Raw genomic sequence first — 12,411 nt, 5'->3', positions numbered from 1 at the left:
ACACATCTGACAACATCACAGTTCTGTGGGCAGTAACGTGCTGGAGTGCGTTCCCATCAGCACACAAATTACCACACGTGCACACACACACACACAACACACACACACACGGGGAGTACCAGATTTTTGCTATGATTATGTTTTTGACATATACTGTACTCGTAGGCTGATAACAATCACACACTCAACCACAAACCGTTTCTTTGTATTCAGCATTTATATAAGTTCTAATCAGATGCCATTTAGAGAAATATTTTCTTTGCATTCAAGATATCTATACACTATACAGTACAATTGGCTTTGCATAGATATCTACATGCATGCAATATAAATAGTCATGTAGCCAAGTTATAAACGCTGAGGAACATTCTGTTAGAAAGTCAGAAGAAATAGAGACTGCAAAAGGAATCTATGCAAATATACATTCATCACAAATATTTTACCCATAAGCAATGTTTTATTAAAAAAAATTTTTTATTAGATTATATATATATATATATATATATATATATATATATATATATATATATATATATATAACGCATCGTAGTTATTAGTTTTGGTAAGCTTCATTCTTAAATGTCCATATGAAACATTTGGAAGTACAGTGTTGTCCAAAATCTGAGACAATTTAATATATATTTGGCCCCACTTCATATTTCTTCTTGTTTAACTACATGTTGTTGAGAAAATTCTCAAAAAGTTCACTTATGATGCTACTGAGATTGAGGTATGGGTAGGTTTAGGATTAGGGGTATGTTTAGGGTAAGGGTAGGTTTAGAGGTGGTGATTAGGATTTAGGGTAAGGGTTGGGGTAAGGTTTAGGGTTAGGGTAAGGTTTAGGGTTAGGGTAAGGTGTAGGGTTGTGCTTAGGGTAAGGGTTGGGGTAGGGTTAGAGGTCATGGTTAGGGTTTAGGTTTAGGGTATGGTTAGAGGTCATGGTTAGGGTTTAGGATAAGGGTTGAGTTAGGGTTAGAGGTTGTGGTTAGGGTAAGGGTTGTGGTATGGTTATAGATCGTGGTAAGGGTTGGGGTATGGTTAGAGGTCATGGTTAGGATTTAGGATAAGGGTTGAGTTAGGGTTAGAGTCTGTGGTTAGGGTTTAGGGTAAGGGTTGGCATATGGTTAGAGGCCGTGGTTAGGGTTTAGGGTAAGGGTTGGCGTATGGTTAGAGGCTGTGGTTAGGGTTTAGGGTAAGTGTTGAGTTAGGGATAGAGGTCGTGGTTAGGGTTTAGGGTAAGGATTGGCGTATGGTTAGAGGTCGTGGTTAGGGTTTAGGGTAAGGGTTGGCGTATGGTTAGAGGTCGTGCTTAGGGTTTAGGGTAAGGGTTGGCGTATGGTTAGAGGTCGTGGTTAGGGTTTAGGGTAAGGGTTGGCGTATGGTTAGAGGTCGTGCTTAGGGTTTAGGGTAAGGGTTGGCGTATGGTTAGAGGTCGTGGTTAGGGTTTAGGGTAAGGGTTGGCGTATGGTTAGAGTCCGTGGTTAGGATTTAGGGTAAGGGTTGGCGTATGGTTAGAGGTCGTGGTTAGGGTTTAGGGTAAGGGTTGAGTTAGGGTTAGAGGTCATGATTAGGGTTTAGGTTTAGGGTATGGTTAGAGGTCATGGTTAGGGTTTAGGATAAGGGTTGAGTTAGGGTTAGAGGTTGTGGTTAGGGTAAGGGTTGTGGTATGGTTATAGATCGTGGTAAGGGTTGGGGTATGGTTAGAGGTCATGGTTAGGATTTAGGATAAGGGTTGAGTTAGGGTTAGAGTCTGTGGTTAGGGTTTAGGGTAAGGGTTGGCATATGGTTAGAGGCCGTGGTTAGGGTTTAGGGTAAGGGTTGAGTTAGGGATAGAGGTTGTGGTTAGGATTTAGGGTAAGGTTAGGGGTTTAAAGTAAGGGTTGGCGTATGGTTAGAGGTCGTGGTTAGGGTTTAGGGTAAGGGTTGGGGTAGGGTTATGTTTAGAAGTAAGGTTAACAGTGTAACAGTACAGTTGTAATTAAATGCAGGTCCTTTAAATGTAAGTACAACACAACTACACATATGTACATTATATCAAATGCTTAAGTACACAGTAGTTAAAGTCACTTATATATAGTGGGTCCTATATATATATATATATATATATTAATAATAAATAATATTATCAGCATAAACGATAGTTTATCAGAAATTTGACATGAACAGCAGAATGTCTCTGTATTTGCTATGGTCAACATCACCAATTTGATTATTTGATTAGTGACACAGAAATAGTGCAGAATCTGAAATATTATAAAAAACTCTCAGTCTCAGACGTTTGGACCCCACTTGTATCAAGACATAATTCATGTTTTTGACACAATTTTGACAATTATTAGCAACCTGATAAAACAATGCTGCATCTATACTGTATCATCAGTGTGTCTGAAGTGCAGGAGTTTCTTTAACGTACATAAAAAACATACGTTTATAGCTTTGGGATGTGAGAGTGGGCACTTGGTCAGGCAATCTCAATTGGATTTCAAGTCTTCATTGTCATATTGAATGTCCTCCGCAAGGTTCATGCAGAGGAGATATGCTCTGCTGGGCTTTTACTCTCAGGGGAGTCTCTCAGTATCCCCCCTAACCATTTTATTTGAAGGTTACTCTTGCAAGTGTTGGAGGCTTCTCTGATAATCGTCTACAGGTAAAGCACCTTGAGTCTGAAGTTCATAGCCGCGCAGGTAGTGACCATTGGTCTGGCTGGCAAAGTACAGGAGCTGCCTGGCAAACATGGGCTCCACCTTTAAACCAAGAGACACACCATGAGAAGATTCACAATAGCAAATTTGCCGCCAAACATTATTTTCTTGGTTTATGGACGTAACATAAACTAAATGATGGAAGCCTGAAATTTCCCAAAATCAGAATCAGAATGGAGGTGACTCTTACCTGAGCTGTGATCATTTTGCTCTGCCGCTGGGGATCTGGGAACTCGTCCCCGAAGCACAACACCACCTGCGAGCGTGGCATTGGACGGCCGTGGTGAAGGAAACCTTGCAACTCTGATGAGAAGAAAAAATTATCATTTAATAATTAAACGGGAATGTTTTGAAAACAAGTTGAATTTCAAGGTCACATCCAGTTCCCGTTTGACCCCGAAATAAACATGTATTGTTAATTAATAACAAAATAATTAATCAATTATTAATAAACAAATAAAACAAATATGAATAATTAATAATAAAATAATAAAAATAAAGAACTCAAGAAATAAAGAATAAATAGAATATTAAACTATTACAAATGTGTATATTGTAACATTATTTCCATGACAATTAAGCACATTTTGCTAAATATATTTTCTCATTACCTTAATGCATCTGGACAATTTGTTTGTTTTTTCCTCACATTATTCTCAATGTTGATTCTCATAACTGTAATGCAGTATTTTTTTTTGTATGTTGTAAATGATCATGAAAATATCAATGCGAAAAAGACCCAGAAAAAAAAATACGTAATCGTCATAAAATATTTATGCTAATGTATATTATGTATAAATATGTATAATTTACATTTCATTCTTTTGATATTGGAGTGAAATATGTTTTTGGAAGGTTTTGTTAGATTCACCCTTAAGTCTAGTTTGCATGCTTCTATAAGTTGACCTATCATTTGGAAAATTGTGCATACTGACAATTCATTTTTATTACTTACTGATTACATTTTAATTGGAGAAGTTACATAATAAAAATGGCAAAAATAAACAAAAACTGCACACTAAAGCACAACTGCTTAAAGTAAATTGATAGGCTTTAATGACCTTTACAGTAATTCCTCTAACCATCATTAGAAAAAAACTCCTGATGAGCAATAATGTGAACACAAGACCCCATGTAAGCATATTCACATAACCTTCTAAACCGATGACTGGTAGAAAGATGACATGCAAATGAACTTTAGCAGGTGCACAGAAGACCTCTATGAGGGAGTCTGTTTCTGTGATGAGGTGGTCGGGAACATTATCTAAGACTTTGCTGGAAAATTTCCCCAGTGCCGAGCACCACATTAAACATGTGACATTAGAGTCAGACCTAATCGTGACATGTGGTTGAGCCACACACAGGATAAAGAACATGCTTTCATGTACACACCACAGACTGAAGTTAGGATAAATGACAGGTCTGTTCTCTGGTAAGACTAAACTTCTGAATATGCTCAAGGCTTAATTGATAAACCTAGACACAAACTTCATTGGTATCATTTGCATCTAACATTCCCAACGATAAAGGTTAGGAAATTAATCAACTTGGACTAATCAAAGACACTACTGTTCAGTTGTTGTTGTTGTTGATGTTGTTTCTTGGCCACTCTTATTGACAGGCAACAGGACAAAAGATTATCAAGAATGGGGTCAAGAAATGTAAACGTATTCATAGTTCTACCAGAAAGATCTCAGTATTCATTCATCAGGCATCACAATCAATCACAATACAGCCTCCACTTTATAAGCCTGCCAGCTACCTCTCATTGTTCACAGACTTCCGTGTTTTCACCCCCATCCCACCACATCTCTACCAGTTTAGGTCCCGTCCTGGGCAGAGGTAAGCTCCACTCCCCTGCCATCATCGCCTCCGGAGGGATCTAATGGTTCAAGCAGCATCGAAGAGCTGAACCGTAGGACAGGGCTTACGCCAAATGATTTAAGTATCTTTTAATTGTATTATTCCAGTAATCTCAAGTCTTTCTGATAGAAATGATCCGTGCCAGATTTCAAATGATCCATGCCAGATTTCAAATCGAGTTTCCCATATAAGCCCCAATGCTCGATTGGCCTAACTCAAGAAACACAAGCAGAAAAGAGAATACACAAGAGAATAATTCTTCTGAGAATTTTCATATCAACACAACAAATTTCTCACTAAATCATTCGATAGACGATTGTTTGAAATCTGTGTAAATCGAGCAGAACTAATTCTGTGTAAATCCTTCGTAAATTCCTTGTTGCATAAATTGCCAAAGCAATAAAACTCAACTCCAACCCAAGGAGACTAAATAATCACATAATGTTTATCGAACAGCCCATAATTGTGTCAAAGTTCTGCAGAAAAGTTTCATTAAAGGGAATTCAATTAGACTGGTCAGCATTAATACCCTGGGAAATCTTGTAAAATTTCTGCTCTCAACGATCTCCACCATCCCGTCATCTCTTCTCTAATCAAACCACAGGCAGGTGTTTTATCATCTCTAAATAAGCTCAAACCTTTAACAATCACTCTCTAGTTCTGATGCATTGAAGACCATCATCTCCTCTTACCTGTAAGGAACTGTTGAGTGTCCATCAGCTTGCAGGTCTGCTCTTTCTCCAACTTGTTGGGTTTGTCTGCATATGGGGCAAGTGGACCTTCCCAGTACACTCTCCCCTGACACAGACGTTTGGCGTACAGTCCGTCCGGAGCCAACCACAAAACAACACCGCGGTCCAGGATGTTAGGCAGCTTCTCGGCCCCACGCCGCTGGGACTGGGGGTATGGGAAGGGAAAGAGCACAGGCTCTGCCCCACCATAGAGCCTCTCCTCTGGACACGGAGAAGAGGGGGATGAGGGGGATCCAGGAGTTGAAGAGGAGGAGATTCGACAGCCATCAGGTCTGCTGGTGGTCACCTCCTTAACAAGAGACTCACGATAGTAGAGGGAGATGTGCAGGCGACAGTCTGTAGAGGACAGAGAGGAGCCAGAGAATTCTGAAAATCCATTGATTTCAAAGGTGATGGTGGAGTGCTCTTACATGATAAGATTTCAACAGCTGCTGCAATGTAATTTAATGTAAGCATCCATTGACCAATAAGAATTTTAGACAGGTGGTTCTAGTTGTGACTTCTTCAAAATAACAAAATTTTTTTGTTTTATGATCCTCTGGATGGAAAGCTTAGAAATGGCTCAATGGACCAATGGCTCACCTCTATTCAACAGGCCTCACAGTTTGAGGTATCATAAACCGTGCAGGACAAATTAAGAGCCATATTGTTCTTTTGTTACAAAAGTAATAGCAATGGTTGCCATAGCAACCTAATCAATAGTCAGTACCTCAACATATCAGTTCATATTAACATATACAATACACACTGTACATATAAAAAAAATGTGTTTGTGAATTTCATTTGTTTACCTGAAATGGCCATGGCTTCAGCAGATCTCATACTGTGGTCCATTGCCACTGGATGAGTTTCTGTAGGTGAGTAGGTGTAGAAGGAGCCAGATATCTGGTATCCTGGAAGATAAAGCATTAAAGCATTAAAGCATTAAAATGGGTGGTTTAGGAAAGTCTGTTGTGTGGCAGGACAATTAATAAGAACTACACACATTGCTATTTATGTGCCTAAGTATTGCATTTTGCAAAAGAAAATTGTTGGCTCTCCTTACTTTGCAAGCCTTCAAAAAGTGTTGGAATCAAGACTACACCCAAATCCATTACCCAACTCCTCCCCTAAAATAACCAGACCAAGACTAGACCCTTTAAGGACCAGATCCATACCAAGAATAGACCCCTCGAGGCCCAGATCCAGACCAAGATTAGACCCTTGAGGCCCAGAGGCAGACCAAGACTAGACTCCTCAAGGTGCAAATCCAGATTAAGATTAGACCCCTCAAAGCCCAGATCCAGACCAAGACTAGACCCCTCGATGGCCAGATCTGGACCATCATTAGACCCGTTGAGAACCAAGTCAATACCAAAAATTCTAATTTTGAGACCCGGAGACCCCTTTAAAAGGTCAAGACTACAAGATTAAAATTAATCTTTGTCAACAATGCATTTCTTTAGCACTAAAATGTTGTACTTAGTCAGGGTGTGTCCATCTTATGTCAATTTTTGTTGAATTTCTAGTACCGTTTTAACGTGTTAAGTGTACATGTAGCTTTGTTCACTTTGTGCACAATATGTGATCATCTAACATTAATTTGTTACTTTTCCTGCTAGTCATCGTGTACGGTGACTAGCAGCAGATTTAAAATCTGTCATTTACTCACCCTCACTTTTTTCCAAACCCATATGACTTTCTTCCATGGAACATAAAAGGAGATATTTGCAAAATGTTAGAGACTGACAGCCTCAGTCACTTTCAGTGTAAGGACAAAAAAAATTAAAAGAATCAATTTAGGAAATTGGGAATGAGGCTCCTTTTCAGTTCCACAGATGAAAGAAAGTATTTAAAACAACATGACAGTGGTTAAGTGCATTTTTATTTTTCTGTGAATTATTGCTTTAAAGATTAACAAAGATTTAAATATGGGCTATCATAGTCTTTGATAATGTTCTCTAGAACCTGATATTGGGTCATTGGGGACATTGTGTGTATCACATTCATTTAATGTTGTATTTTATACAGCTATTGAGATGGTAGGTATCTATGGAGATGGTAGATATGGAGATGGCTTTGTTGTTGTATTATTTAAGAAACTTGAAGCAGGTACCGTTGTCACAGGGTGATGGATGCCAGGGTAAGGAGCGCGCTGGTGGGTATGAACACTGGCCGTATGGTAGATCTGCAAGAGGTGCCTGCGTGTGAGGTTGATCTGCACTATATTCCCTCCAGTCACGCCTCTCCTGAGGGAGCATGTATCCAGGCATCTGCAGAGGGTTAATGTATTTTTACTTATTTTCTCAGTAGAATATCTACAAATCCTTCTAAGAAGATACATTTACCTTAGAAGCAACACTTCATAAGATATTAAGACGTGTATGCTGTATGCTGTATTAATGTATGCTGGTTTTCCCACCAGGCTTCTAAATTAGCTTAGCCAGCAAGACTTCCTTGACAAATAAGCTTAATCAGAAAGACCATCCTGGTAGACCAGTTTCATTCATATTTTGCATTGATATTCCAGATCATCAGCCAGACAAGCACCAAACCAGGACCAACCAGCCTGGACCAGCATTAAACTTTATTCTGGTCTAAGCTGGTACAGGGTTGTATTATTAGGTAGCCATTCTTCCCAGCAGAGAAAGACATCTTAAACAAGCCAAAGGTAGTTTACTGGTCTTAAGTGGTTTAAGCTGGTCTTCCAGCCTGTCCAGCTGAAGAGTACCCAAAACCCATCTAAAACCAGCAAACTGATCAGGCTGGGAGACCAGCTGAGACATGAAAACCATCTAAGACTATTTTAGTTGTTATTTTTGTCAGCTCAAAATCTAGTTATAGATGAATACAACGCAAATGAAACAATGAACTAAAGGAAATAATCTTGAAAAACATGGGTGTGGAACTGTATTGAAATATTACAGATCATAAGGTGCCATTTGCCTGTTCCGATGTTACAAATAAAAAAAAAATATTTAGCAAAAATATTTTCAACAGTAATATCAGCTTACCTGAGGCTGTAGGGGTGGATAAGGTGAATGCATGGGGTAACTGATAGAAGTCACATGTGTTGTGCTGTCTTCAATGCTACTGGCCTTAGAACCTACAATGCATAAATGAGAAGCTTGAAAACAACGCTAATTTTGCCTATGCTAATAACCTGACAGCAATGGTCATTTTTAGCTCTGGCAGAAATATTCCTGTGATTACGAATCTCTAGCTACAAAACCATCTCCTTTGCAATTAAGTTTTATCCACAAATCTTGAACATATGTCTTTAACATTCAATAGCTTTTTACTTTTCACAAACGCAGTCTACTTGGCCTTAACTCTGATTGTACCATTTTTGTTGCCTCATCCTGAAATGTAGAAAACAAACATACAATTCAACAACATCTATAGTGACATTCCTGATGAAACCTTGATTTCTGCAGAAACCCAAACCAATTTGTATGTCTTGAACCGTAAATTTACCTACAGTTAAAACTTGCCTACACTTTGCAGGTAGCTGCAAGCTCCAAGAATAGTACCCACAGAAAAATGTGAAACTACATTTTATGAAATTTGTTTTATGCCACAAAGTAATTTCAGTACTTAAGGTTCCAACAAGAGATCTTCATTGTCTTGACCATACATCTCACAAGTTTAAATTATGCAAGGACTGATGGGCGACTTGTGCTGCTTAGTGTTGTGCACTTGGTAACCGAAGCTCTCTATAAAAAGCTTGAGGATTTTAGCACATGTAGTGGCTTCCTCTTAGCTTCCTGCTAGACTTGGTGAGGGCAAGCAGCAATATTCAAGGTGAATATATTTCATGCATTCACATTTGCTCATTGTGATTTAGCGTTTTCAGAATTGTACTATGGTCCAATCTATCAAAGCTGGACCAACAACTACTCCCTTAAAAAATGACAGTGATTTCTCCAATTGGAAGGCATCTAATACCGTGGTTAGTTGAAGCGCAAAATGATCCTCTATTAATGCAAGTAATACATGTAACACATCTCATTCATTCAAAGTACAAGATCAGAAAGTGGATGGTACCTGAGGGTAACAGTTACATTTTTGGTAAAGTAACTATTTAATACCAGGAAGTAAGGTAATTACCTCTCTTTAGTGCTTCTGGGATTATCCTGTAGACCTTGTAAGGATCCGAAATGTCCAGCTGGCTTCGCTCCACCAGTTCATCAAAGTCATTGCTTTTGTTAAGGGCACAGCGCAGTCTTGTTTTCCATGTTGGAGGGTCTGGTTTGTCCAAGCCTTCTTTGTATTTCCCTTTGAACAGTGCCCAAGCCTACAAGCAGAAACACCACCACGAAGATGGGAAGAGAGAATGAGTAAGAGGGAAGGACGAAAGATGAACTTCATAGTTCTACCAAGAATGAACAGGTAGAGTCAGTAGGATCGTCATTTAAAGGTATACGTAAATGGATATGCTTGTATGGGCAATTCTCACGAAACCTGTCAAGAAATGTCCTGGTCCAGTTTTACTCAAAAATCAAACTAAACAAATAAGATATTTTGTTATATATTGAAAATTAAGCCTTTTTATAGGGCAGTTAATATTTTTGACATCATCATGACATTACTTCCATGACAGTTACGTACATTTTATGCACATTTCTAAAAGGTTGTTATGGTATTCTCATTACCTCAATCTGAAAAGAAGAGCATTTACACATCATAATCATCAATATTCTTTATTACTGCCTTGAATTGTTGCCAATTTTAATTAAAAAAAAACAATTGTACAACAGCACTGTACTGCAATGCAGTAGAAAAGTACTGTTACAGTGATGAAAACATAATTGAGCCTGTTTACATTCACTCCATTGCGCTATTTTAAAAATCAAGAAAACTGCACTTAAATGAGATTTGAAAAATGTCGAGTTATTCTCTGATTTTGACGTCAAACCATGAAAAGGCATCACACAGCACATGCGTACATTGGATAAGCTGGCAAGTACGCCGGTAAAGGTGTTAACATGCAATGTGAAAATAGGGAAAAATCAACCCCAAGTTGATCGTTTTATTCTTAAGGCATTAATGGCCTTAAACCGATTAAGGAAAGCTGTTTAAAGCGTTTACATGACCACACAAGTTGTCGGCTTATTACACATAATTGGATTAAAGATGTGCATGTACTCAATCAATGAAAAAAATAGAAATAGTTAACGTAAAACATACGTACACATTGCAATATTGAGATGGGGGTAAAATGTGCTCAAGTGCCCTGAATGTAATGTCACAATGTAGAAGATCTTAATTATTATAAATGTAGGCTTCATTTTCTTTATGAAAAATATCATTTGAATTTAAGGAAAATCAAGGGGGGCAGTGCCTCTCCTAAACCCCCCTCTTAGACCCGGCCATGATTTGGTCCCTTATGCATAAAATACATTAATGTCATTTTTATTGAATGTATGAAGTCAGTTCCCCTAAAGTTCACACAGGTGTCCTAGCAGAGCAACCACAGGTGAAGTTCATCACATTAAGTATCAGCATGTTCCACTAACACTTGAAAACTAGAAATGTTCTGTCTTCATTTTAAACTTTTTCCAAACAAACAGTTTTTGTGAAAAGTTTTGCTTTAAAAGTCTGCTAGTTCTATAATTTCTTTTAAATGTACACAACTTGCCAAGAGTGACTTAAATGCCCAAATAATTTTTGGGGGACAATAATTTATTTAATCACTTAAAAAGGTCAGAAGATCCACCAAGAGATCCATCATCATCTTCATGACTCACCCTGAAGAGCGCAGCATCCTCATCCCGGTTGTAGTCCTGTTTCCCAGCGTGTTTCCAGGGAATCCTGAAAATGGATTTCTCATCATTCTCCCAAACCAAGCCGGGATATTCCCCGCTGTCAATCTGATCGATGAGCCACTGTCTAAGCTTGCCATTCCCACAACTGACTGACATGCTGCAGTCCCCATCTAAGTTCATGTCTGTCAGAGGTACATGCGAGGGCAGGTGCACATGCAGTGAGCAGAAGAGTGTTTCAAATGCATGCAGAACCAAACATTACACAAAAGAATAATATCTAGATATTCTTGAATAGAAAATGTGCATTCATAGTGAAGCATCAAGTTTGAGAAATATTACATGTCAGTTAATATATGGAGTTCAAACAACTTCTAAATATAATCTCAATATTATTATAACAAATAAATCTAGATATTCTTGAAGGGAATGGAAAATAATGCATAAAAGGCATCTATGAGAATGTAACAGTATCCAAATAAAGCAAGAACTATGCATCAAGATAGTTTGAGAAAGTTTGCATGCCAATAATACATAAAGTCATATATACATGAATGTTATAAGAATGTATGTTCTAAAACAAAATACATAAAGATATATTTGAAGAGAATAGAACATTTACAAATATATAAATGTAGTTAGTTAACAACTTTTGAGTAAAAAGTGTATGCTTTTTTTAATTACTTTTATATTCTTTTTCTTTTCAACGTCAGTAATTATAACATGCTGTGAGTGAGATTAAGCCTCCGGTCTTACCTTTGTGAATGCAGACGACTCGACCTGACTTTCAAACCGACACAGCTCAAGTCATGGCAGCAGGAGGTGTTTTTATTCTTAAATAATGTAAAAGTGTGATAGGTGGAGAGATGGGTGGAGCGTTACGTGGAAGTGTGTTTCTCTCCAGCAGCATTCAGAGCCGAACACTTCAGAGAAACACGGCAGAACCGCAAGAATAAACATCCAACATGCGGGAAATCCCTCGAACACGGTGGAACAAAAATCGATAAACTTCAGGCAGAAAATCTCCCGGCACTCGTCATCAGATCAGAGCTATCCCGATATGTGGGGTTTGTTTATTTATGTGAGGTTTGATGAAAGTCACGGTGACGGAACACAAAGTAGAGTAGAAACGTATCTGAGGGATATGTCAAAAGTAGTTGTGTTTTTTATGAATATGATTTAAATATTCGCCGTTACGTAGACTGCTCGGGTCTGTTCAACTTTTAACCCCTAGCACAAATAATAGTAAAGTTATGTGAAAATAACGTGTTCCAAACGTTGAGTATGCTGTCCCCTGGTGTTTTCCTGAACAACCTTACAATGACATAAACTTCCATCAACTGCACATGC

General features: G+C 38.3%; 1 protein-coding gene across 1 annotated transcript; it reads right to left on the bottom strand.

Annotated features, from left to right (window-relative positions):
- Positions 1-1,640: 1,640 nt before the first annotated feature.
- On the bottom strand, positions 1,641-12,177 carry irf4a (interferon regulatory factor 4a). The gene is made up of 9 exons (XM_052127905.1): positions 11,818-12,177; positions 11,047-11,246; positions 9,407-9,593; positions 8,311-8,402; positions 7,413-7,569; positions 6,109-6,210; positions 5,258-5,653; positions 2,893-3,005; positions 1,641-2,744 (listed from the first exon to the last, which is right to left on the bottom strand). Exons 2-9 carry the CDS (start codon positions 11,242-11,244, stop codon positions 2,604-2,606), a joined length of 1,386 nt encoding a protein of 461 aa, XP_051983865.1. The 5' UTR covers positions 11,245-11,246; positions 11,818-12,177; the 3' UTR covers positions 1,641-2,603.
- Between the last annotated feature and the right edge of the window lie 234 nt (positions 12,178-12,411).

Source organism: Xyrauchen texanus, chromosome 6, assembly GCF_025860055.1.
Source record: "Xyrauchen texanus isolate HMW12.3.18 chromosome 6, RBS_HiC_50CHRs, whole genome shotgun sequence".
Classification (NCBI taxonomy): Eukaryota; Metazoa; Chordata; class Actinopteri; order Cypriniformes; family Catostomidae; genus Xyrauchen; species Xyrauchen texanus.
This window is presented reverse-complemented; position numbering and strand designations above follow the sequence as displayed.